The sequence below is a fragment of the Narcine bancroftii genome, chromosome 8, assembly GCF_036971445.1.
Source record: "Narcine bancroftii isolate sNarBan1 chromosome 8, sNarBan1.hap1, whole genome shotgun sequence".
NCBI classification, from domain to species: Eukaryota; Metazoa; Chordata; class Chondrichthyes; order Torpediniformes; family Narcinidae; genus Narcine; species Narcine bancroftii.
The window spans coordinates 3,200,899-3,228,668 of NC_091476.1; the positions used below are offsets into that span (position 1 = coordinate 3,200,899).

At 41.2% G+C, this 27,770-nt stretch overlaps 2 protein-coding genes and 1 long non-coding RNA gene across 7 annotated transcripts; 1 reads left to right on the forward strand and 2 right to left on the reverse strand.

Annotated features, from left to right (window-relative positions):
* On the reverse strand, window positions 1–27,770 carry tmem185 (transmembrane protein 185). Of its 4 annotated transcripts, none has more exons than XM_069892616.1 (7): window positions 27,642–27,770; window positions 26,172–26,348; window positions 24,719–24,926; window positions 23,092–23,175; window positions 19,837–20,013; window positions 18,140–18,263; window positions 1–301 (listed from the first exon to the last, which is right to left on the reverse strand). In XM_069892616.1, the coding sequence occupies exons 1-7, from the start codon at window positions 27,677–27,679 to the stop codon at window positions 279–281; spliced, it is 831 nt and encodes a 276-aa protein (XP_069748717.1). In that variant the 5' UTR covers window positions 27,680–27,770; the 3' UTR covers window positions 1–278. The 4 variants fall into 4 exon arrangements, 3 of the variants coding, with proteins under 3 accessions (XP_069748717.1, XP_069748714.1, XP_069748716.1); XM_069892613.1 differs by lacking the exon at window positions 1–301 and adding an exon at window positions 12,914–17,118; XM_069892615.1 differs by lacking the exons at window positions 1–301; window positions 27,642–27,770 and adding exons at window positions 12,914–17,118; window positions 26,795–26,913.
* LOC138740253 (heat shock transcription factor, Y-linked-like) lies at window positions 3,722–10,037 on the reverse strand. The gene is made up of 2 exons (XM_069892617.1): window positions 9,254–10,037; window positions 3,722–4,596 (listed from the first exon to the last, which is right to left on the reverse strand). The coding sequence occupies exons 1-2, from the start codon at window positions 9,788–9,790 to the stop codon at window positions 3,808–3,810; spliced, it is 1,326 nt and encodes a 441-aa protein (XP_069748718.1). The 5' UTR covers window positions 9,791–10,037; the 3' UTR covers window positions 3,722–3,807.
* LOC138740255 (uncharacterized) lies at window positions 8,453–26,464 on the forward strand. Of its 2 annotated transcripts, XR_011342775.1 has the most exons (4): window positions 8,453–8,630; window positions 9,286–9,530; window positions 11,280–11,411; window positions 26,155–26,464. It is a non-coding gene; the product is annotated as an uncharacterized lncRNA (long non-coding RNA). The 2 variants fall into 2 exon arrangements; XR_011342776.1 differs by lacking the exons at window positions 8,453–8,630; window positions 9,286–9,530; window positions 11,280–11,411 and adding exons at window positions 11,420–11,822; window positions 18,186–18,340 and having other exon boundaries at window positions 26,155–26,463.

Here is a 27,770-nt window from a genome sequence, read left to right on the forward strand (position 1 = left end):
TTCAGATGAAAAAGTATTCATTCCCTTAAAAAAAAGCAACATCCAGGTTCATCAAAAATCAAGCATAACATCAATGAAGAACTATAAACATATTATTCAATCCTTTTTTTAAATGGAATAATAATGAATTGTAAACACTTGATGCACTGGATGCATATTACATATATACATACAAGAAATCGAGGCATAAAAAGACTAAACCAGGAGATACACTTGCAATGAGTGAAGATCTTGAGTGATAGAGATCATTTCTCATGAGTGAGTTTAATATCTGTATTTCATTGTGTGCTCCAGTAAACAACTAATGGCAAAAGAAACAAAATAATCAAAATTTATGATAATAACCCCTTTAAAATTGGGTCATAGTACACACTAAAAACAAAAATTAGAAAAGACACTGAATGTTAGTAAATGCAAGATCATCATCAGTAGGAGAAATAGAAGAGCAGATTATTCATTAAATGGTGCAAAACTACAGCAGGTGCTGTTGTACAGAAGGTCTTGGGAGGGCTTGTGCATGAATCGCAAAAGGTTGGGTTGCAGGTACAACAGGTTATTAAGAAGGCAAATAACATCAGCCTTCATCACTTGAGGGATTGAATTCAAGAGCAGGGAGGTCATGCTGTAACTGTACAAGGTCCTGGTGAGGCCGCACCTGGAGTACTGGGTACAGTTCTGGTCTCCATACTTGAGGAAGGGTATACTGGCCTCGGAGGCAGCCCAGAGGAGGTTCACCAGGTTGATCCCAGAGATGAGGGGGTTGACCTATGAAGAGACACTAAATTGTTGGGGATTATACTTACTCATTCGAATTCAGAAGAATGAGAGATCTTAGAGAAGCATAAAATTTTGAAAGGGAGAGATAAGACAGAGGCAGGAAAATTGTTTTCACTGGTAGGTAGGTGAGAACAGAACTAGGGGACACAGGCTCAAGATTCAGGGGAGTAGATTTAAGCTGGAGATGAGGAAAAACTGTTTTTCCCAGAGAGTAGTAAATCTGTGGAATTCTCTACCCAGGGAAACAGTTGAGGTGACTTCATTAAACATATTTAAGGTTCAGTTAGATAAATTTACATAAAAAAGGAATGAAGGGATATGGGGAAAAGGCAGGTAGGTAGAGTTAATGATCATATCAGCCATGATCTTATTGACTGGCGGAGCAGGCTCGACGGGGAGGATGGCCAACTCCTGCTCCTATTTGTTATGTTCTTATGAAGAAATCTCCTCACAAGTCTCTCTACAGTTGATCAGGTGCCGATGGAGGAATTCATGAGCCCTTCTTCCAGAAGGACTCGTTTGGGGAGCTCATGAACTCAAGCCAAAAAAAAATTATTTCAGGTTAGGCTGCTTTGAAATTAAATTCTACAGCATGAGGAAGGCATCAGAAAACAACTTTGGACAACAAAGGTGACGTTATAAGACATAATAAGAAACATGACATTATAAGAAAAAAGCTCATCAACAATGGACCATATTCAATTTGATCACATTGCTAAATTTACCATGATCTGTACTTGGAATAAAATAGAACATTGTGCCCCATGACACACAACAACAAAAAAAGCAACTCAGCATTCATATTTAAAGTGTGTTATTGGGTGTCCAGCAACATCAATTAAAGCTTAAAAGTTGAGCTATTGCCAAACATTTACATAAACTAAATAATTAATTTTGTTTTCACACACTTTTGACATTCATTTGTCTCTCATTTTAACATTGCAATTACCAATAACCTAAGTTTAATGGCATGTATAATATTTCAATTTGCCGGTGGCACCAAACACAAGAGGAAGGTGATATGAAAAAAATTTTTTTAAACACACACCTTACCCAACCACAGGTGGGTTCCATTGTGTCCAGCTTGGAAAGCCAAGTTCAGTAACAAAATGAAACAAGGATTTGGAAGACTGAGTTGGGAAGACAGGGGGTAATCAATGCAGAAAAATACAAGGCAGTGCATTTTGAGTTCAAGCACATGGAAAATAATGTAAAATAGGTTGGGAAGCTGGTGGAAGTCGATGGACAAATTATCCATGATAGCCACTCAGACCGAGAGAACCAGGTTTTGTCAGTGATGCTTTTAAATACCAAACCAAGGAAACGATGTTAATGTGCCGTACATTTTCAAAAAATCTGTGTGAACCCTATGAAAGCAACACTGGAAGACCATTACTAGAAATGACGTTTTTTTATTACACCAACAAGACTGAGGGTGGCCTGTTGATCGTCCGGGTCAGGAAGGGTAATCACAGAGAAACCTAACTATTTGTTTCTGCTGTGTTGTGAAACAGTTGCAAGAAAAGCTCTAATTAAAATCATTGCAACCCCAAAAAAAAGGGAAGGTTTAAAGGAAAAAAAAATCTTACACAAGAGGTTGTTAGAATGTGGAATTCTCTGCCACTGCCCATTGTTGAGTAGTCCAGAAATCATGAGAAACAAGGCTAGATAGGTGGCAGAGAGTGATTAGAGCAGCTGAATTGTGGAGAAAGAAGCAAAAGAAGGTGATGGGTTGAACAGGCACTGCTGCAGCCTCCACTCAGACATGAACCAGAAACAAAAACAGCAATAAAGTGACATTTACATGTATAGTGTTTAACAGTGCAAGTTAAGAAAAGATATCTGAGCAAGATTAGTTGAAGAGGAGAATAGAGAAACTCTGTGTCCTGGACTTCGAGCTTTGTGTAACCATTTAAAAGGAAAAGCAAATTCTTCAGAATTACTAAAGTCATCCCAAATTCTGGAGAGTAACTGCACTCTACTACTATATGGAATGTCCACAGCACATTTTTTTTTTGTTCCAGGTTCCAATGTATAGAAATTTAATTGCATCTGTTCTTCTCATCTCAAAGGGCAAGTATTCATTGTGGAAAACAATGTATTCAACTGTGTTAACTGCCTATTTAAACCAGCCCCAAAAAGAAATCTTCAGCTGCGATTAACACTGACCTCCAAAATTGGAGGTAACCATGCATCCAATAAATGGTTAATCTCCAACTGGAATATATAATAAATCAAAGATGTCCACAAATGGACAACTTGTAAATTAGCATGAAAATGGACATTTGAGATCTGCAGATATTCAAAACCAAATGGCTATCCCATCTAAATCCTGAAGAAGGCCAAAATCTTATGAATGTTTTTCTACATTGACCTAGTCATTCCAGTAATGGGCACGAGAATCTAATTTTATTGGAATACTGGCGGTAACATTTAGGATTGTAAAAGTGATTGGGAAGAAACACATCCTTTGGAAGTAGATGGGTAAGCAAAGTTCAGAGAGATTTCTTTAAAGCAGACATGGTGAACCAGTTTATCAATTCAAGTGTAGAGCAACTGTCAAATTGCTACAACTTTTTTTTCCTTAGAGTTTTATTTTCTTCTTCTTACAGCTTGCAGACCCTTCCAGTGGGCAACAGATATACAAATCAGGAATACAGTTTTTAAACAACATTTTAATGTTACTAAAAAATAAACCGGTTTTAGATTATATTTCAGTCTAAACTCAGCCTAGCACCTTTAATAATTAAACAGTGCTGCTTCTTTACGTGATCATGTATCAATTTCACAATGTACCCATTTTGCTCAGAAAATTGATTGATGATTTTTATGGCAAGCACCAAAAATTAAAAGAACTTCTCAAACGTCAAGTAAGGAGATTATAAAACAGAGTGATGGAATAGGAAGAGAACAGGGAAAGAAATCACAGGCAAATACACCAATGTTGATCAGAACATTCATTCAGGAGTTTATTTTAATGTTCTTTAGATATCATTTCTGGGTAAGATGTCTTCATCACTTGATTTACTTTTATCTGTGTGGCCCTGCCATATAATCACTGTTTCGGGGGCCATTTCTTGTGGACGTTGCACTACCTCCTTGACAGTTGCAGTTGGGGCAGTGGTGATGGTGTGGTGGGGGTCTATGATGGTGAACTGAAGATGCTGATGACATGGAAATAGCCGAAGCAGCCGCCATCATGGGCATGGAAAACCACGGATTGCAAAATGGCAACATGCTGGCCAGATGTGCTTGGGCAGCAGCTGCAGCAAGGTCAGGGTACATGCCTTGGAAACCCGGCATCCCCATCATAGGTCCAAAGCCCCCAGCCATGGGGGGCATGAGATGGTACACGGAGGTAGCTGAAGTCGTACTGCTGGTCTCCACAGCATGATTACCAGCCCGGATCAGGCCACCATGTTGGGATGGATGAAACTGAGTCATTTGGTTGACCTTGGTGCTTTGCTCTGCAGCTAAATGGTCAGCTGATCTCACTGCCAAGGCAGTGGGTGCTGGGTTCCCAGAACCACTTGTGTTTCCAGTATTCGTGATGCGTTGATTGCTGAGGTTATTTTCAAATACAAATTTTTGCTCACTTTCCCTCCTAGGTGAGACTAAGTTGTTCTGCTGTATAGCTAATGTCTCTATGAGTTGCCTTTGGCCTCCTGCTGTCCCCCCACTGACAGGGAAGTCACTACTGGAATCCCCTTCTGTGCAGTTAAGATTAGGAATCGCACTTTTAATCCCAACTCTTCGCTTCATTCTAGGCAGCAGATGAGGGTAATCTCTTCTGAAATTCAGGTTATGGTAAAACTGAAACTGAAATAAAAATACCATCATTTTATTAATCACTAAATGGACATCATTCTCCTAACTTTTCCAATCCAGCATTCTTTTGGATCTGTCCTGTAATGGGGGCACTTGGCAGCACAAGACTGTGGTTTGGCTTCAAGGGAGTGGAACTGTAGACATCCATAGTGACTATTTCATTAATGGAAATGACCGCCAGCTCTAACTGGATGGTGAAGATGGTTACATGACTACCTATAACCATATAACAATTACAGACTACGGGAAGTCAAAGCAAATTCCTCTTGGGGCTTCTTTCAAGTCTTTACTGACAAAGCAAAATAGGGATCTGGGGATAATCATAGTTCACTCAGTGGTAGAATTGCTGACATGCAGCCATGAATGTTTTTCGCCAATAAGGAATGCCCAACATATGCCATACATAATTGGTATGTTTGTTTTACTTGTATACACATTAGTTGATGTCCTCAACCCAGACTACAAGTGAAATGGATGATGTGCCACCCCAGCACATATCTAACTTCCCCAAGAACTTTCATCATCACAGAGAGATTCAACATAGAAACAGGCCCTTCTGCCCAACAGGAATTATGATGTGGCAGTTACAGAGACTTAGCCGGCAGAAGAACAGGATTGACTTCTGCAGGAACCGGGATTTAGGTGTTTTAAAAGGAATAGGATGGGAGGTAAGAGAGGGAGGAAGAGCATTACTGGTCAGGGACAGTATCATGGCATTAGAGGGAATGTCTACTGAGTCAGTGTTGGTGGAAATCAGAAATAGGAAGGGAGCTATAGGTCCCCAAAATAGCCCTCGGAACACCAAGGAACAGATGAGTGGGCAGATTTTGGAATGGTGCAGACATTAAAGTGTTTTGTCATGGGAAACTTGAACATCTCTAATATTGATTGGCACCTCCGAGGGATCGATGGGCCAGAATTTGTCAGATGTATCCACTGATTAGAAGAGAAGCCAGACTGGATCTAGTACTGGGTAATGAACCTGGTCAGGTGGCGTACCTCCTAGTGGGGGAGAATTTTGGTGATAATAAACCACAACTCCCTGAGCTTCAGCATAGCTTTGAACAAGGATAAAAGCAGACTAAATAGGAAAGTGTGTAATTGGGGAAGGGCAACGGGATGCAGGGACTAGGGAGAGTAAATTGGGAACAGATGTTCACAGGAGAAAGCACAGAAGTAATGTGGAGGATGTTTTGGGACCACTTGTGCCAGGTTCAGGATAGGTTTGTTCCAATGAGACAGAAGTGTTGGTAGGAAAAGGGAACCGTAATTGGCAAAACAGGCAAGGCAGCTAGTTAAGAAGAAGGAGGAAGCTTACATTAGGAAAGAGGAAAGGCTCATGAGAATTATATGATAGCCAAAAAGGATCTTAAGAAAGGTCTTAGGAAAGCTCAAAGGGGACATGAGAAGGCCTTGGCATTTATGATTAAGGAGAACCCTTAAGAAATTCTTTGTGTACGTAAAGAACAGAAGGATGATGAGGCCGCTTAAGAATAAAGGAAGCAACATGTGCCTGGAAGCAATGGAAGTTGGGGAGGTCCTAAATGAATATTTTGCTTCAGTATTCACCAGGAAAAAAGGACTCGATCAGGGGAGGTCAGAATAGACAGGCTTGTGTGCTGAATGATGTTAAGATTAAGGAAGAGGAAGTGTTAGATCTTCTTAAAACCAAGATTGATGTCCTTGGGCCAAATGCAATATACCCCAGGCTGCTGTGGGATGGGAGAGAGGGAACAGATTGGCAATGATCTCTGTGTCATGATCCTTAGCCACAGAGGAGGTGCAGGCTTTGTGAAGGGAAGGCTGTGCCTCACAAAACTAATTGAGTTCTTTGAGGAGATAACAAGAGATATTGAAGAAGGTGGAAGATGTGGTCTATATAAATTTAGTAAGGCATTTTACAAGGTCTGCCTTAGAGATTTGTTCAGAAAGTCATGAGGCATAGGATCCATGGAAACTTGGCTATGTGGATTTAAAATGGTTTGTCTGTGGAAGGCAGAGTAGTAGTAGTGGACGGAAAGTATTCTACCTGGAAGTCAGTGACAAGTTGAGTTCTGTAGAGATCTGTTCAGGGACCGCTGCTCTTTGTAATTTTTATAAATGGCCTAGAATCTAGATGAAGAAGCAGTTGGATGGGTCATTAAGTTTGTGGATGATACAAAGTTTGGACGGAGCTGAAGATTGTCGCAGGTGACAAAATTATATAGACAGGGTGCAGAGATGGGCAGAAAAGTGGTAGATGGAGTCAATCCGGATAAGCATTTTGGAAGGTCAAACCAGAAGGCTGAGTATAGGGTTAATGATTGGATACTTAACAGGGTGGAGGAACAGAAGAACCTTGAGGTCCAAATCCTTACATCTCTCAAAGCCGCCGCACAGGTTGATTGGATAGTTAAGAAGGCCTATGGGATGCTGGGCTTCATTAGTTGGGGGATTAAGTTCAGGAGTAGAGGGGTCATGTGCAACCCTACAAATCTCTGATGAGACCACATTTGGAGTGGTCACATTACAGGAAGGATGTGGAAGCTATGGAGAGGGAGCAGAGGAGATTTCCCAGGATGTTGTCTAGATTGGAAAATGTCTTATGAGGCAAGGTTAGCAGAGGTGGGAATTTTCTCTTTGGAGCAAAGAAGGATGAGGGATGACTTAATAGACATCAACAAAATTCTGAGAGGCGTAGATAAGGTCTTTTTCCCAGGGCAGGAATAGCAAACACCAGAGGACACCTGAAGGGAGGGAAGTTTAGGGGATACATCAGGAGTATTTTTTTTTGACCGACAGAGTTATGGGTGCCTAGAATGCTTTGCCAGGAGTGGTGGTGGAGGCTTTAGGGGCATTTAAAAGACTCAGACAGGCACACGGACAAAAAGAAAATAGAGGCTTATGAGGTAGGAAGGGTTTAGTATTTTTTTGGTAAGAATATATAGGTCAGCACCACATCAAGGGCAAAGGGCCTGTACTGTGCTGTAGCATTCTACATTCTATGCAACCCATCAATCACTCATTTCCCATTTCCAATCATTAATCCCATTTCTCATCAATTCTCCTCTCCACCCCCAAGATCTATTAATCACCCAAATGCTAGGGGAAATTTACAACAGGCACTTACCCCACCAATCCACACGGTCACAGGAAGAACATGCCAACTCCACACAGATGGCAACCAAGGTCAGGATTGAACCAGGGTCTCTGGCGCTGTGAAGCAGTGACTCGACCCTTCACACCATTGTGTCACCCATGCACCACGTCATCTCCACGTTTTGTTTTCCTGCTTTTCCCCTTCTGGTTCTTTTTCCCTTTAGCTTTCAGAAGGAGGTAGCTTTTCAAAGACTTCCACAACCCCCTACATACCCCAACATTCTTCATGTGTGGACATAGACAATGTGCGTTATTGTTTTCTGCAATTGTGATTGGAAAATGGGACCAACAATATTTTCTTCAGAAGAACCAGCAATGTGGCTGAAGGAACTTATTTGAACATAGATGAACATTGAACCCTCTTCCTTCTTTAGTCCTTCATTAGGTATTTACACACACCAAACGGTACACTCTTTGCTTTTAAATTCTGAATACATTTTTATACAATTCATAGTATATGAAACATATCCTGGTATACTGCTTAAGAATTAGTCAGGTCAATCTTTAGAAATCCGTGAACAAACATAATGCATTGGATATATTTACTCAACAAAATATCAATTCTATTTGGTCAGATCCACACCTTGGATTGATTGCTTAGGCATGAATCCCCAACACATATTCAGAACAAAACATTTGTGTTAATCGCAGAGGTCAAGCCTCCCATTCATTTTAACATCACATGTCATACAATCAGCATAGCAACAGGGAATGGCCTATTGTGTCATCATTGCCTTAGCAACCACATCATTCAGGTCACCCTGGTACAAACGCCTGGAGGATGGCAGTCAAGAACTTGCACTTATTCCATCAGTGACTCCGACCTGGACACGATCGCAGAATTACGATGATCAGTGTATTAAAGTAGCGTGGATGGTCAACTCTGGGTGGGCATTTATTTCAAATGATACCTAACGAAGGACAATTTTCTATTCGTTTAGAATGGAACTTGGTTGATCAGATGGCAGAGGAGTTGCATAAAAGTTCATTTAAGTTTCTCCTGTGCTGAACCCAGTGATGGATCATCATCGCAAGACGGGGCCTCATCTTATCACATCATGACCCATCCCAAACACAGACTTCAGGGAGTGAGCTGGTAAAATTTCAGTCAAGGCTCCAGGCCACAAAAGGTGCCCATTTCTCCCTTGGATGCTTCCTGACCCGCTTGGATCACAACAATTACGTCCTCTGCCATCAGCTTAAATAACGTACGTAGTTAAGCACTAGAATTAAATCTTACACAGGTAAGATTAGGAATATTTCCCCACGTGCTGACGTGGTTTATTGGGTTGGAAGGATTAGAACTCTATTCCCTGCCAGGCAATAAAGTGTTGTCCAGTTTGGTGCATATTTCAACTGGTGCTGAAGCAATTGTTTGGTTTTACTCATGGATTCGGTCTTTCTGCATTCCTACCAGAACTTTGGCAGTGTGAGAAGAGGTGGCTGAGGGAGGGGTTCCATGAAATATCAGCGACCACAATCGTTTATTACTCTCTATTTACTTTTCTACCTTGGTCATTGAAACTGCTCCTTTTTCTTCAGCAATGAATTCAGAAAGAGAGGCAGATCGTTGGAAATCTTGGCGGATTTTGCTGAAACCATACAGATTCAGCTGCCGAATGAAACTTTTCATGCAGTCAGTTTCAAAGATCCTGGAGGGGCCGCGACGTTCCAGCACCTCCTTCTTAAAGGACTCCTCGTTTATCACGACACAGTTTCCACCATCGTCCCATCGGATGGATGCAAACTGGTCGCTCTCAACGATCTTCCAGAGTTTTTTCGGGAAGGTGAGTGACATAAGTTCAGTGTCACCTACCTCCTCGTAGTAGACGAGCCTGGGTCGTTTTAAGACCGACTCCTCGGTCAGGGCTTGCAGGGCATTTTCTTCCAACATTGTCCTCAGTTCCGAGTCGCCCGCTGCCGCCTCCTCACAAGCCGAGCCGGCCGGGGACGGCCCCGGGGACTTCTCGGCTGCCTTCTGCTGCGGCGCATCCTCTCCGGCCTCGCTGTCCTCCTCCTCTTTGATGGGCTTCTGGAGAGCAGACATTGTGCTGGGGCCGGCGGCCAGCTGCCTTCCCCTCGGGGTGAGCACGGGGCCGGCGGGAGACCTCGATGAGCGAGCAGGCCTTGGTTTGCGGGGCTTGGGCCGGATCTGCACAGAAGCCTGGGCGCTGGACGGGACAACGTGAGGGCTGTGTGGTGGAGACCTGCTCGGGAGTTCCAGGTCGTCATAAAACTCCCCGCCAACGCGCTCAGGGCCGTCACAATGGAGCTTGGCCCCCGATCCACGGGCCGTCACAATGTGGGCACCCGTGTCTCAGGTCGTCCCGCCCGGCCGTCTGCAGCCAGGGGGCGGCCTGGGCCATGGTCCTTGGGGGGGGGGCCATGGTCCTTGGGGGGGGGGGGGCCATGGTCCTTGGGGGGGGGGGGGCCATGGTCCTTGGGGGGGGGGGGGCCATGGTCCTTGGGGGGGGGGGCCATGGTCCTTGGGGGGGGCATGGTCCTTGGGGGGGGGGGCATGGTCCTTGGGGGGGGGCATGGTCCTTGGGGGGGGGGGCATGGTCCTTGGGGGGGGGGCATGGTCCTAGGGGGGGGGGCATGGTCCTTGGGGGGGGGGGCATGGTCCTTGGGGGGGGGGGCATGGTCCTTGGGGGGGGGGGCATGGTCCTTGGGGGGGGGGGCCATGGTCCTTGGGGAGGCTGGGCTGTGGAGGCCCTGAGAGCGGAAACCATGGTGGTTGCAGCAGGAGTTCATGGCTTGGGCCATGAAACGGAAAGGTTATGGGGGAAGGTTTGGTGGTCACCCTGGCTCCACCAAGTTCTGCACATTCTTTCCTTGGAGTTGTCCCGGGCCAATGCAATCACGTCTTCAAATGTAACCGCATAAAACCAACAGAATGTGGCGCCTCCACATTCACCGATACGGCTTCTCTTCCGAACGGAGTCGGCCCCAATTTGAGTCACGTGGCTATGCTCTGCGCTGACGTCACAAAGGTCCTCAATGTGCCCTCTCCACTAAGGCATTTGCAATTTGAAAAATACAAGGTAGACTGAGAGAGAAGCTGAAAGTGAAACCTTCTTTGCCTAAACCCACAACGTGGACACTGGAAGAACCTCAGAATTTCTCATGACAAGCTGCCAAACGGTTTGACCCATCCCTGGTCGAGGAATATTTCAGCCCCACAGTCAGATCTGACAACTTCCCTTCACTTAATAACAACTTGAGATATCGTGCACAAGTGATTGGGAACTGGCAGTGAACAGGGAGGCAGTCAACGTTGGATTGGGTTTGCAAAGCTCTCCCTGTCCATTTTGGGGTCTGCTATACATTACAGATCATTAGTAATATTACATACAACTATCAGGATAGCAGAAGATAAACTTGATGGGTCTTGGTCTTTAGTTTTTAAATCCAGAATTCTTACTTGGAGGTTCTATCTTTATTAAGTCGATTAATTTCTTCCCCAATTTAACAATTTGATGACAGCAACTGAACAAAATGAAGCCAAAACGTTTTGTCATTGTGCCCCTATTCAGTGGCATGTTGACCCACCATCCATGAGAATCAGCCAGTCCACAGAAGTCAAACACAAAAGTCTGCAGACACTATGGTTGAAAGACAAAATGCTGGAGAAACTCACCAGGACAAACAGTAGACAGCAGATAAAGGTACATAACCGGTGTTTCAGGCTCGAGCCCTTCATCAATGTATGAGCAAAATGTAGGCAGGAACCCAAATAAAATGGTGTGGGGGGAGAGGAAGAGGGAGGAGCACAGTCCCAAAGGCAGGAGGTAACAGGTGGAGAAGGGAGGGAGGGCACACCCCAGCAAACATGGGGAGGGATGGCTCTGCAAATCGAGAGGGAAGGGAGTGGAGAGGGAAGGGAGTGGAGAGCTGGAGGAAAGAAGACAAAGGGGAAAAAGGGAGAACAGATTAGGCTAGCAGAAACCAGAGAGGTCAATGCCATCTGGTGGAGAGAGCCCAGGGGGAAAATTAAATGTTGCTCCTCCAATTTACAGGTGGTCTTTGTTGGACAGTACATGAGGCCATGGACAGACATTTGCAGCATGGAATCCAAGGTAGAGATTCTACACCAAGGCTGAAGGATAGTTAGTACTTCTGCCACACAGCTCCAGTGACCTCTGGTCAATCCTGACCTCTGATGCTATCTGTACAATTCTTGTATATTCTACCTCAAACTGCATGCTCCAGCCTTCCTCCAACTCTGAAGCACATGCTGGGGAAATAATTGGCTACTGTAAATTGTACAGAAAAGTATCAGGGGATAATTAGTGGGCACAGGAGAGAAGTTACAGGAGAAGTTAAATGGGGGAAACATGACTGATGGGATTGCTAAAAGCCCCCATAGGAGGCCACTGAATCAGTGTTGCTAGAAAATCCTGGAACTGTTGCTTCAGAAGATGGGTGAAAAAATTTAAACGAGTCATTGACCTCGCATGAGAAATGGAAAAAAGAGCCCACTTCACCCCTACCCCATCCTGACCTTCCCTGAACATTTATCTTCAGCTTTGACCAATTCTGATGAAAGGTTATTGATTCTCTCATCCAAGTTTTTTGGAACATTTAGTGGACAGCCAGTGCATTTTTTCCAGGGCAGGAACAGCAAATACCAGAGGACATCTGTACAAAGTGAAGTGAGGAAAGTTCAGGAGACATCAGGGTTGTTTTATTTTAAACATGGGTGCCTGGAATGCCTTGCTGGGGTGGTGGTGACGGCTGAAATAGGGGAATTTAAGAGGCTCTTAAATCAGCACATGGATGAAAGAGGGTTATGAGGTAGGAAGGGTTTAGTATTATTTTGGTGGGAATATGTAGGTCAGTACAAAATTGAGCTTATTCTGTGTTCTAGGTTTTCAGTATTTTACTTTTAGAATGTTTTACCCAAATTTCCTTTCATGCTCCATCATATTCAGTCCCCTATATCTTTAAAAAGATACAGGCAGTGGCTGCCAAAATTAATTTTCCACACTCCAAAAACAGCAACCTATCAGTGCACTGGATTATATGGCCAGTTTGCCAATCTCACTGAGAGGATCAGTGAGGGCACATTGAAGAGATCATATCAAAATCCATCAAATTCTGATTGCTCCTCTCATCTAACATACTGTACATTGGCCTTTAATCTATGTAACAAGATCAAGAAACAGAATTCAGAAACATTTGTTTATTAAAAGCAGCATGTACCCATTATACATTTACAGACATTACAGAAACGTTTCACGAAGATCAACATCAATCTCTGATCCAACAATGTGATTTCTACAATGACAAAACAATTGCACTTTTTCCCTCAGACCCGCTGAGTTCTCACTTTGCTCTCTTCAATCAACACCAATCTGCACTGCTAGGTGCTTAGAAATCTTTGTGTTTGAAATACTTATCACCTCAAACCCGTTTACATAGCCACTTTGTATAGCATAATACCCTTTTACTACTTCTACAGCAGTTTAAGGTTTTGTTAAAAATTATATACAACATTCATAATATTAACATGATATGACAATTTATTAAATCTGTTGTGTAGGATCTTTGCACACTTAATTTTTATGGTTCTCCAAAACAGTTAATTTACAGGGGTTCTGCAGAAGAAATGGGTAGTAATAACTAAAACTTGTAAAAACTTTATTTAATTTAAATTACTTTATAAACCGTGTTTCTAAACCATCGCCTCGATGCTAACAAAACAAAATGGCATATTGAGGCCTGACATCAGCAGCGCAAACATCAAGCCTCAAGACGCCATTTTTAACCAAGTGTGATGCTGGCCAAATTTTTAAAATTTAATCTGCCTTCCTCCACCCCCACCCCCCCGAGGTTGGGTTGGGAACTGGTGATGGAGTTGGTGTGGCGCCAGAATGATGTTGGTCAGGACCTGCATCGGGGGCTACGGTAGGTTTGCAGTCGGGGGTCATACGGCGGAGGCAACAGTGGCTCCAGCACCTGACTGCCAAGGACGGGAGTTAGTGATGGAGGTGTTGGAAGCTTGGGCCTGTGATCAACAGGGGCCAAGGTGGATACCCGCATCAGAGACATCAGGAGATCCACCCGCAGGCAGCTGGGGCCAAGGTGGATACCCGCATCAGAGACATCAGGAGATCCACCCGCAGGCAGCTGGGGCCAAGGTGGATACCCGCATCAGAGGCATTGGGAGATCCAGCCTGTGGGTTGCTGGGGATGGGTTGGAAACCTGCTTCTGGAAGATGGTGGGCATTTATGGTCTGGGAGGTCAGTGACATTTGTATTTGCAATTTGGTTAACCTTCAATTGAAATAATCAAGTTGTGAAGAAATGGGATTTTGCAAGCACTGCCTCAGATTGCTTACTGTTTAAGAAAATAATTGAATTTAAATTAGACTCAACAATGCTCGAACCAGAAGTTGATGCCATTCTATTTCTGGTTGGCTACTGCTTTGTAACAATGGGGTTCTGCGATTTCCAAATGCTCTCCAAAAGGTTTCCACGAGCTAAAATTTTGGGAAGCCCTGATCTAGATAATAGGTGGCCTGTCAAATGGTTCAATGGAGTAATTCAATTTAATATGGCAAATTAAATCTGCATGAGCAATGAATTTTCACTATATAATAGCAGCAATTTTCCAGTCTGAAACACTGTCTGCAAAATTGGAGTTAGGATTGAGATGAACATGAAAGCAAAGTTCATGTCAGCAGTGCCATTTGAGCACTCAAAACACTCATTGCATCTCTACAGAAATTGTAATGTGAAAATTCAAACATTTCAGAAGCTCGATTGGGAATCACTACTTAAAATACACAGGGAAAATGGAACTTTCGCACCTGGGTACTCATTTGGTAGAGCAGTTCTACCATCACCTATTCACCTCAGAACTCTCCCACTGTTTCAGCCACTTGAAATCAATGCACTGGCAACTGAACTATTCTAATAAGTAGGCAATATATTCTACTGGATCTGGTCCCTTCACCATTTCAATGCTTATGGATATTATCAGTGGCAGGACACAATCATCAAATGCACCAACAGAGAAAACACGTGGGGGAAACCCTGGAAACCTTTTGCAATAAACCATTGTTGGGGAAACTATACCAACAACATCAGCAAATATGCTCAAAAGCAATCTTTGAGACTAGCAGATATTTCTCCCTCATAATACATTTCACCTCATCATTAAATGCCAAACAATATCACATCCAATCATTCAATCCAGTCAACTGATGATAATCTGCATGAAGAATTAGTCAGCTAATTAATAGGAATTAGTCAGATTCACTGGATACAAATTAATTGGTTAAATCCACACGCATTAAAAAAACCTGACAACACAGTGAATATTTTAGAGACTGCCACTGCAAAGCTCCAGAGCTATTCACTTTAAATGGAATTATCTGGATTTCATATAATTCAACTGGAATTTTAAAGGAAATATTTTGTCGTATCAACTTCCATTTTAAAACCCAAGTCACTCAAGATTGTGTGGTAATTACAATTTAAATAATTTCAGGAATTCAGTACAATTTGTTTAACCTCAGTTGTATGGCATGAAATAAAAGCAAACTGTGCAAACAAATATATAATCAAAATTGGAAATACAGTCATAAACCTTTGCTCAATGATAAAAGATTCAACATTTGCTCCCTTCAACATCAAAAATACTGCATAATTATGTAGCTCAAACAATAATATTCTTACATCTTCAAACCAATCAAGAATTTAGGCAACATCTCAAATCCCATCATCACACAATTTTTCACAATAGCTATTACCCAATTAAATTCTGTTTGCAAATTTAAACAAGCAAATAAAATGATCCCCAAAGAACTGATACCCAGTGGGAACTCAGAGCATTGTAGCCATTGATATATTGGAGGAGTGTTTTGCATTGTATCCCTATGTTTGTCCCCAACTAGGGACAAATGTTACATTAACAAGACAGGTGTTAATTTAGCAGATATTCCACCTACTCAAAGAGAACAAGTAGCTGCTCTCTGGATGCAATCTGACTGAAGAGCCAAATGTATTCTTATAATGGATCTTTAACTCTCACAACAAAAAGGTTGTCATGCATTAAAAATATTTTGACCTTTTTAAAAACATTATTATTGCAATTTTTGGCTTTGTGTGAGGAACAAGACCACAACACAATGCATCAAGCATTAAAAAAAATTCATCTCCATGGATAAGAAATAACACATTTAAACTACTTTCAAGCAGTTAATTTCTTATTCAAGAAGATTATTATGCAAACATAGAAATTCAAGCAACATCAAAGTCTCTTTAACCAAATGGATCCAGATCCACAACGTCTTTCAGAGAAGCACTTAAATGTTTTAGTTGTCACACTGTGATGAATAGACACAAGTAGGTTTTTGAGGTCAGAGCAAAATGGAGAGGATCACACTGGACCAATATTTAAAAAATTTCATCTACATTCATGTTGCACCACTAATGTTTTGCCTTAAAATGTATAGAACTTCTATTAACCCATTAGTCCACCATGTAAAGTGGCTACATGGACTCACGCAAGGTGTGTAAAATAGAGGCTTGCCTTCAATAGTCTTAATGGACATTACTTGATCCTGAAAATACACTGCTGCTGTGAATCATTCCAGCAATAATGCATTGACACAATTCAAAAGCCCAACAAGCTTTTCCATTTACAGCACTATTCTTTTATCCACTTTCCCAAGATAAACTACAATTTAATGCTGTAAATTCAAAGCATCTTAATTCTAATTGTCAGATCATTAATATTTTATCTGGCAATAAATAAATTTGCAGTTTGATCTACATTAGAATTCAAATTATTCAACAACAACTTTTTTTTAAGTGCAAGAAAACACTGAATTCAGGTTATATTAAAATGTGAATTCACCACACAACTTCAGGAGCAAGAAACCTGCCACCGAGGGATTGTAATAGCAGCACGTGCCTTTACTGCTGACGCAGCTCAGGAGTTTGATTTACTTTTAAAAAACAAAAGACCTACAGCAAATAGAAATAGACTTCATGGATAATATTTTTACAGGTTTGGCAACAAAGTGCTGTATGCCAGAGAGTCCCATTTATACAACATAAAAGTACCATATCCAGACAGCACTATTTCACTCAAATCCAATATCCGCACCTACAAATCTTAATCTGGCATGTCTATGTTCAGCTTTTGAGGGGGGACAAAGTACTTCCCAGGACTCTGGGTAATCACAGCTCCAGTCTTTTTGTAAATCATGGGAGGTGTCTTTGCAGGTTCTGGAATAGGAATTTCTTCTGAATCTTCACTGTCATCCTGCTGAAGTTCATACGAAATGTTTCCATATTCTCTCAAGAAGGGAAACATCTCCAGAAGAAATTGACAGAAATCCTTGCGGATCCCAAACCACCCTACAACAACAAAACAATTCAAAAAGGAACCATTAGAAGCTCAACTAAAAACGTCCCTCGCATCACTGGAAAAGCAAACAACCCAAGCAATGGTGAATTCCAATACGTCAAGATATCTATCATGCCTGAATTTGGAGCACATGAATCATCGAAAACAGGTTCAGGAATGTAGGCCATTCAGCCCTTCAAATCTGCACTGCCATTCACTATGATCAGAGCTGGGTCAAAACCAAATCAAAAGACTTCAGTACCCTATTCTCCTCTTGATCGCTCCAACCAAGAAAAGCCTTATTCCACCTTTTTAATGTTGCTCACACTTCAATATCAAAAAACAACATGGAAATGGATACATTTTCTATGAAAATTGGAGTTTAGAGCCTTTTCATTGCCCAAAGTGCCATCATTAGATTTTTACTCTTACCAGTAACTCAGGTAACGCAGGTGGTGCCCGATTTCAAATATTCCTCCAAGGGAAAGACCTCATTTTAAACTTGTGCAAGTGAAACTGCTTTCCCACTTCACCAATCTGATGCAGCCATTGGACCTCCTGGGTAACCTCAAAACCGGATGTAACTATTAATTGAAGAGCTGAATTCCAAGTTTTTAATGCCAGACTATCAACTTACCCATGTATTGGATAAAACTGCATTCTCCTCTAATAGATTCATAATGCTCAAATTAGAACTGGTTACTGCCTTGAAAACCTATCTTGTGCAAGTGTGAGTTAATGGGAGCTGACAAGAATATGGATAGGAAGAACAAAATGGTCAAAAACATGACTAAACCTAATTACAGGCATTTGGAATTAATTATATTTGATCATGAACTAAGTTATACAATGCACACATTAATTAGTCAATATAGGAAAGATATTAAGTAACAATAGAGTGAAATGAATATTGTTAGTTCAGAACAAAACTTTATGAGAGCTATTTTCTGTGCACGTGACCGATGTACAAATAAATTAAGGGCCATGGCAATTTCTACCATGAAAAGACACAAAATCACTGAAGATACTTACAGTGATTCCCTCCCTTCTGACCAAACGTTGTTGCCATTAACGTCAGGAGAGAAAGCCAAAGAGGGATGAAAATTGGAATATACGAGAAACTATTATGACCATCCAGCCTGTGAACCAAGAGAATCTGGAAGAAAAAAAAGTTATGAATCAACTTGTGGAGAAATCACATCTATCTTACTAGCAATGGAAACCCCCTACAAGGTACTGTAATAATCCCAGTGGTTTGAATTGGAGATTTGTGCATTATTTTTCCATACGGTACTTATAAATGATACTTCACTTCTAAAATATACACTTCTCAGATTTTCCAGAAGAGCTTTTATCTAAACTGAGATGCCCACATACATGAGGAACACAACTCGGGGGCTATCACCTCAGTCTTGTTTCCAGCACATGAAATACTTTTATAAGATAGTCTTCATGAAATAGCTTTACAAAATCATACAGGAGGCTATGAAGCTGGAGAGGTTGTGGGAGACAAATTCGGTGTCTCTGAAGGGATTCTCTGGCTTCCCTTTTGGGGGCACCAGGCAATGCTAGTGACACCTCTTTGCATGCCTTTACAGCAGACAAAAGTTGACAAGTTTGAGTATTATTAGTTTGTATATTAGTACATGAGAATAAAGTAATCATAAATAGTGAACACAAAAGTTCGTAGACCCTGTGATAGAGTAAAAACATAAAAGTGCTGGAGGAACTCAGCGGGTAAAACAGCGTCCAGAGGAGTTGAAGACATACAACCAATATTTTGGGCCTGAGCCCTTCTTCAGGGTATGAGCAACAAGCAGACGGGCTCCTGAATAAAAAGGCTGGGGAGATGGGAAGAAAAGGCAGAGAATCACAGGTCAATAGGCAAAAGGCCATAATTGGACTTGGATAAGAGGAATAGTGAGATTGATCAGGGAAGAGGGGTAAATGCAGAGCTGCAGGAAGATACAGAGGGAAATGGAAAGAAAGAGAGAGAGAAAGACAGAGCAAGAGGAAAGGAGCTAAAGGGGAGAGACAGGGGCTAACGGAAACCAGAAAAGTCTATGGTAATACCAGGTGGTATAGACTGAATACTAAGTGTTGTTCCTCCAATCTGCAGGTGGTCTCAAGTCTGGAGTGCACGAGACCATGAACAGAAATGTCGGCATGGGAATGGGGTGGGAATTAAAGTGAGTTGCCACTGGAAGATCCCCGCTTTTGCAGCAGACAGAGCAAAGGTGCTCAACAAAGCTATTGCCCAATCTGCATCCAGTCTCTCCGATGTAGAGGAATTCACAACGGGAGACCCGGATGCAGTAGATCACCCCTGCAGATTCATGAGTGTTGCTTCACTTGGGAAGACTGTTTGGGGCAACAAATGGTGGTGAGAAGGAGGTGTGGGCACATGTGTAGCATTTCTTGCTATACAGGGGTAGGTACCAAGGGGCAATTGGTGGGAACAGAGGAGTGAACATGTTTTAAAGACTCAAGTGCTTTATAATCACAGGTTCCAGATTACCACTGTCCACCTAATCTTTAAGAATAACTTGCAAGTATACATAACATGCCAAATGATATTGTGCAGGATTAATTAAGACAATTAATTTTAAAATGACGTTAAATTATGAAATCATCCACTAAACATTTAATGAATCTTCTGCAATAAAAATCAGATAGTTGAACTGAGTATTTAATATCTGAAGAATTCAGACTCCATTACCAATGCATACCTCAAAGGTTAAAAGTGGAACAACAATGGTCATCCAACTGATGGCCATTGTTACATGTGTCCTCCTTTGTTCAGCTATCACATCCATAGATCGCAAGAAAAGTACTGACCACACAATGTAGTAGAGTACCACTAGGCAAAGAAATGACATCAGGATCCACAAAGGGACACAGACCACCTACAAAGAGATGGCAAACATGGGTTAAAAAACATTATTGGCTACAAAATGGTTTTGTGTATCTGTGTATTTTGTTTAGTCTGGCCCAATGGATTTTGCTGAATACTTTGTTCAAAAGATTATAATAGTTGCCTTCATGCATTTAACTAGTATAAACAGCTCAAGTTATTTTATACAGCCTGAAAGCAGTTTATAATTGCTTCCTCACAAGTAGCTAACCAATTTATCTTCATTTGCTTTTAACATTGTTAAAAAAAACCTTTTTATTAAAAAATACATTTCTATTGAAGCAAAATAGCCATATTTTTATAAATAGATACACTTAGGAAAAAACAACAAGTAAACAAACAAAATGGTCCCTCCCACCCCCCCCGGTCTGGTAAAAAATTCTCCCACATTCATAATTGAAAAATAGCGAAAATAAAATTCAATCAAGGTATGATGTCCTAATATATCACCACATTAAGCAGATAGTCGGGATTATTTGGTGGGGGAGGGCGGGGGGTCCAGGTATCCGTGCTAATTCAGTAGCTGAGGAGGTGTAGTGATGGTAATAAGGGCAAAAAGACAGCCCCTTATTTTTCCAAATGTTGCTGGTTTCCTCCTCAAACAAGATCTTTCCACAGGTGAACTATAGGATGTTAACTCATTTAACCACTGCCTCTGTGAAGGAGGAAATTCAGATTTCCAGATTTGTAGGATACACTTTTTCCCAGCTGTGGCCGCAAGCATTATAAAGTATTTTTTTTTTATTGTGGTTCACATTAAAACCTTGTAGATCTACCAAAATCCAGACCTTTGGGTTAAATTAAATTTTGTTTTTTATAATACGAGGTTATTCTATCAATGTTTTCCAAAAGTCTTCCAGATAAGAGCAATTCCAAAGCGCACGAAGTAAATCTCTGTCACAAGTTTTACATCTCTGACAATTGGGAGAAAGGTTCTGGTAATATTTTGTGCAGACTATGTGGAGTGTAGTAGGTCCTGTTAAAGATATTAAACTGTGTTTCGTTGAGATTAATACAGTTTGAGATATTTGAAGGAAATTACACCAACCACCATCATCGTAATTGCATTCAAGATTTATTTTTAATGCCACTCTAAGTGTAGATTTGCAAGCTACTGTTTAAAATAATATAAATAGACGATGTCAGACCCTTTGTAATGACAGGGTTTCACAAGCCAAGTGCTTTTTCAAACAGAAATTCTGTTGGAATGAGGATAGTTTGTATAACAGTTACGGACCCAATATCTAATCTGAAAATATTTGAATAAATTATGTTTTGGTAGATTGAAAATTGGTGGTTATCTTGGCTATATAAATCTTCAACTGTTTTTATACCACTATTAACCCAATTTTTAAAAATTCCATCTGTAATCGGGTGGGGGTATTGGGGCTATTCCACAGAGCTTTCCAAAATAATGAAGTATTTATACCAATAACAGCATGAGCAGTTATTGCAGAAAAATTATAATTATAGGGTTCTTAGAAATATTTAAGAGTGCTTTCTTAGACGTTAACGGAAGAACCTTTAAGGGAACATTCTTTAGTTGATGTTGTTCATTAGGAAGCCATCTCGCCTCATTGTCCTCAGAATGCAACCAAACCCATATTGGATGTAATTGAGCTGCAAGGTCATAACATTTAAAATTAGGAATATTTATTCCTCCCTTGGCGAAAGGGGCCTGAGGGAGAAAGGGTCCTGCTTTCTGGAATTGGCTACAATAACATTACTGCCAAAATCTGAGAAGGACCATTTAAAAAGGTACTTATCGGCCCCTTAGTCTTTTGAATTCAGATTACAAAATTTTATCAAAATTAATTGCATTAAGAATAGATGGCATAATCCTAAAATGATTAATACTGATCAGACAGGCTTTTGTAGAAACCAATATGGATCTGATAATGTACAAAGACTTTTTCACATAATGGAAGTGGCTCACGTGCAATACAATCCCATGTTGATAATGTCTATGGATACGGAGAAGACATTCGACAGGATTGAACCTAGCTTCCTTTTGCAAACTCTTAAAGCATTGAAACATTTTTTGCTGGTCCTAAAGCTCAAATTCTTACTAAATGAGTCCTGTCAGGTGCCTTCCCGCTATCCAGGGGCATTCGCCAAGGTTGCTCAAGTGCTCCATTGCTTTTCTCAATAGCTATTGAGCCGCTGGCTATTGCTATTCATTCTTACCCCACCATTACTGGGATTAAATTTGACTCAAATGGACACAAACTAGCCCTTTACACCGACGATCTTTTAGTTTTCCTGTCTGATCCAACAATATCATTATTCTCCCTTCCAACAATACAGTGCTGCTTCTGGATATAAATTAAACCTTTTAAAAAGTGAAGTCATTCCTTTTAATATATTGGTTAACAACCCTTGCAAAGGTGCCTGAATGAATTTAAATATTTAGGCATAGAAATGAGGAGATCCACAGATAAAATCCTCAAAGATAATTACTATCAAATTATTGAATCAGGTTAAATTAGATCTTCAGAAATGGAGTGAACTGCCATCATCTTTAATTGGAAGAGTGAACTTATTTAAAATGAATATACTCCCCAAATATCTACATTTATTCCAATGTGTCTCAAAATACTTACCTAATAATAAAAGATAAAAAGCCTCCTGTCTTGAGGTACACCAGCAGCAATGAACAATGGTCTGTCAACAGCCAGCCTCTGTATTCAGTACAAGTCGCTCTCCAATTTAGTGCACTAGTGTTGTGGGTGGGATGGTTGCCCATCAAAGGAGATTATGCTCAAAAACAGAAAAGTAACAAACAGGATCCATTCAGCCCCTGAATCCCGCTCCATCAATCAATCATAGCCTATCTGTACCTTAACATCATTTCAACTCTTTCACCCCACATCATAACAGGGGGGGGGGGGGGAAGAAACAATTTAGCAGTATTGAAGTTCTTTATCACAACATCCACTGTTTTTTTTCTTTACCACTAGATTGCTTCCTGTGAAAAATTTATTCTTCAGTTTCCTGCTAAAATGCTTCATCTTAATTTTAAGATTTTGCCCCTTTTCACCAAATACAAAGCAATCAATAAAACATTTACCAGCCAAGGCCACTTTATAATTTCATCCAGTCTCAGAGCAATGAATATGAACTGAAGAATGTTCACAGAGCACAGGATTTCCAACTGATAAGCAGAAATAAAAAAGAAAAAGGGGAGCATAAGAAAACTTAGGTTTATGTTTCTGGATGTGTCAATAAAAAAACTTTAACAAGAGTAAAAATGTCAACACTTGAAAGATAATTTAATCTGCATTAACTCAAGATAACAAAGCTTTAAAGCAGTGGTTCTCAACCTTTCTTTCCATTCACGTACCACTTTAAGTAATCCCTATGCCATCGGTGCTCTGTGATTAGTAAGGGATTGCTTAAAGTGGGATGTGGGTGAAAAGAAGTTTGAAAACCACTGTTTTAATTGTACCCCATTGACTCTTTGTGTGCACGGTTTCATAACTCCAAAGGAAATGGGCCAATGGCAATTTTTCTCAAGCAAAATATTTCAGTAACAATTGAGTCTAGAGCAGTTGGTCTCAACCTTCCCTTCCCACTCACATCCTACCTCAAGCAATCCCTTATTAACCACAGAGCACCGATGGCACAGGAATTACTTAAAGTTATATGTGAGTGGAAAGAAAAAGGTTTGAGAACCTCTTCTTTAAAGCTTAAATGTTTAATTCATTACAGATTGTAATTTATCAAAAAAATCATACAGTATAAAAAGAGACTCTTTCATCCCACTTCATCCATGCCAACCATGATGCCAATCTATATTTGCTCCCCCCAATTTAGACCAGACAAGTGCAATGCAATTCACTTTGGGAAGTCAATTTCTGGTAGGACATTTGGCTTTGGGACCATTGATATCAAGAGAAACATTGAGGTATAACTCCATAGCTCCCCAAAAGTAACCACACAGGCCAATAGTGGAGTGAAAAAAGGCATTTAGTATGCTTGTTTTCGTTGACCAAAACATTAAATACAAGAGTCGGAACATCATGTTGCAGCCATACCAAACATTGGTTAGACTGGAATATAGTGCACAGTTCTGGTTGCCATACCAGGAAGTAAAGGGCCCAGATGAGATTCATTAGGATGTTGCCTGGAATGGCGATCTAGAGTTACAAAGAGAGATTGGATAGGCTGGGTCAATTCTCATTGGAATGTCAGATGTTAAGGATGACCTTATCAAGTTTATAAAATTATAGGGGGCACAGATTATCTGAATCTAAGGACAGGCATTTAAGAGAGTTTAAGAGGGAGGTGGTGAGTCAACAACAACATTTGAAAGTCATTTGGACAGCTACCTGGATAGGTTAGACACAGAGTTTAGGCCTAAAGCAGGCAAATGCGTTTAGCACAGACAGCCATCACAGTTGGCATGGACAAGGTGAACCAACGGAGCCCATTTCTTGGCTGTACAATGCTATGAAAATTAATGTTAGATGAAAAATAAATATCTAGTCAAGTCTTTCAGAATGTTTGTTTTATTCTAACATTTTGCAGAGCAGCACAAAGCAGAGTTCCTTTACCACTAAAATGCTTCAAGTGATTCCGGAGTCTAACCATTCACATTTGACACTGAGCCAATTGAGCAAGATGACAAAATGATGGTAAAAGTCATGGTAAAAGCTTAGTAAAGGCCAATACGATTCCAAGACACTAAACCCTACCTCCAAAGATCGATCATGTCGAAAACCCCAAACACAGGCAGCCACTGACACTGGAGACACAAAAAACAGTGGCATGAAGACCAGCAGCCAGAAATGGGTTCCTCGTTCAATCCTATCACACACCAGAACTTCAAACATTAACAGCAACAGATGGATTCCAACTGCTATCAGCATTGCTTTAAATTCCACACAAGTTTCTCCTTCAGCCCTGTAGCAAAATATAACAATGAGTACATTAGGAAGCTTGTCACACGTGGGTTTTGGGAAATGTCAGATTAATACAGATTAATGTAAACAAGTTAAAAAACCTTAAATTAGAGAAGAATAGGGCCATGTATTTTAATACTTTAAGGATAATGGGGTTAATTAGAGTCAGATTCAACATAGACATCTCTATCTATGTTATTATGGTCAATAATTTTTAGTCTCATAAAATGAACCAAGTCCATCTCAATAATTAACTCTTTATTTTCCTTTCCTTAAATGCACATTTTATATTCACTAAATATAAAATGAATGATCATGAATGTGTTGCATATTGGTAGATGTTAAACGTCACATATATCAAGTACAGGAAAATGAGAATTTCAAAGCAAAATCATTTCCAAATAATTCTTACACCACACTTCAACATTTAAGAGATGAATGGGTGGATAAATCTATGTGTGTAAGGAGTGGGGAGGGCTATGGTCCAGGTTAATGGGAATAGATGGATTATTAGCTTGGCATGGATTAGATAGGGGCCAAATGGCTGGTTCGTGTGCTGTAATGTTCAATGGTTCAGGACCTCATTCCCTATCTTATTTGCATCCTTTGTTAGACTGAAAATTCTTAAAATCCATCCAAAATAATCTTTCCATTCCTTTGTAATTATTTGCCAATTTATAAGTAGTTAGTTGTCATTCATTTCTATAGCTTTTGCTTATCTTTGTAATTTTGCTCCTTAATCCTCCTCCACAACTACATACAATATATCACAAGATAAAGGAAAAGAAGGAGGCCATTTGGCCCATAGAGTCTTGAGTCTGCTCTGCAAATCCACCCTTGCGGTGGGGGGGGGGCATAGCTGAATGGCTGGTGTAATATACTTCTGGTACTCCCATGAATTCATGGCCAAACAGCTACAACTCCACCTATAAATCACAGTTGATACGGCCCTCGTCAGTAGGATCTCGAACAACGACAAAGTGGAGTACAAGAGAGGGACCTGAAGCTTGGTGCCAGGACAACCTCTCCTTCTATGTCAGAACTGCCCAGGGACTTCAAAAGAGTTAAATTCTATTTTTATATTGTCTTTCCAATCACTGATAGAAACAACGTGAATATACTGCTTAAAAATTGGATGATCAGTTGACAAGCTAAGTAACTTTGAATTAGCAACAGGCTGCATTATAATGGTCTCAATTTCTTCCTTTTTTCCAATTTGTTTCAACTAGAAGCAATTATTTCTCACCTGTACTGTGGATTGCGTGCCCAGACCCCAGTTCCTACTGAGGCGCCGATGATCACCATTAGTTTCCATAGCCAAACAGGGGTAAAGACTGCCCAATAACTCCAGACGATGATACCGTCCAGGCGCAGTGAAAGCAAAATGGAGAAGAGGAGCAGACAGGCGTAAATCAGAAATTTGCTGTAAAAGAACACCACAGGTCTCAGTCAGGTTGTTCTCAATACTTGTTAGGTAGGATACAGGTGTAGAAATTAAAATAAATGGAAATGAATTTTGTAGGCTATGCTCAAGGTAATCAAGTTACTCTATTGCCAATTAGTTGAACACAGCATGTTCTATTCTATACTCATACCACAGCAATTAACACATTGGCCTGCACATCCAATTAATGAATAAACAACTTATTTAATGATATACCGTATATACTTTAAACAAAAAAAACCAAAAAGCAGTCACTGAAAATGCAGAATAAACTTAAAACATATTACATGGACAGTTTCTATATTGAACTTCCATAATAGTATGCTGGCAGGAACCTAAATGCAAGAGGCAGCATCAACAAGCTTTTTTCCATTCATTCATCTGCATCATTTGCAGGAGCGGCATTTATTAATGATCCCAAATACCTTTGAACTAGTTTGCTCAGCTCCTTCAGTGGGCAGTTAAAACGAAATCACATTATTAAAACGGGGGGCCCATGAAGTTCAGGCCATATTTGTGCGTCAAGGCTATTATTGCATTAAATCGCTTCTCAAAAGACAATGTAGTTTTCTAGTCAACATTTCGACAGCAGATTTATTAGGGCAGCTCGATTTAACATTTCCAGCTGCAGTCGTTAGTTAGTTTTCAACTGGGTCTCTGAATAATAAGCCTTTAATATCCCTGCTTGTAGCGACCGGGCTCAGACTGAGGAAGAGTCTGACAGCTTCCACAGGGGTAAGCGAGAGTGCACAAGAAGGAACACCTTCGAGGGCGTTTGGAACTATTACATTGGCGGATGATCAACCTCATTGCACATCCCAAAACATCCAGAACTCGGCCTGGGCAGCAAATTGCACGGTGGCAGTTTGGGGTGGAAGCAAAGCTGTTGCAGAAGCTCGGGAGCCCAACCCTGCAGCCGGAGAGGAGGCCACGTTTCGGGCCTCAAGGGATGAGCGCAACCCCTTCCTTATCTGGATGCTGCGTGTCCTGCTGGTTTCTGGCCCCGCAGCTGCGATGAACTCGGGCTCACGTTTCCCGTTGAAGATTTGAGGCGGACGGTCCTGTCAAAACCACGTTCCCCAAAGCATCAAATCCTAACGCATCAGGTAGGAAGTGGAGGCCAAAGTCAGGCAGCACCGGCCGGCTGAAGCATGACCTGACTCCGAGGCTTCAGCGCTGCAGAGAAGGCCTCGCGTGGCCGTTCCCCGGCCCCGGACTCCGCCCCCCCCCTCCCACAGGAGGCCCCTTTCTCCAAAACCACCTGGACTTTACCTCGGATTAAAATCCTGAAAAAGTCCGCGAAGATTCATGGCTGCACAACCAGGAGAAAACGAGCAGCCCGTCCTCCCCGGTCAGCGGCGCTGGGGTGGAGGAGACCGCTAACCCCGCCCCCACCCGCTG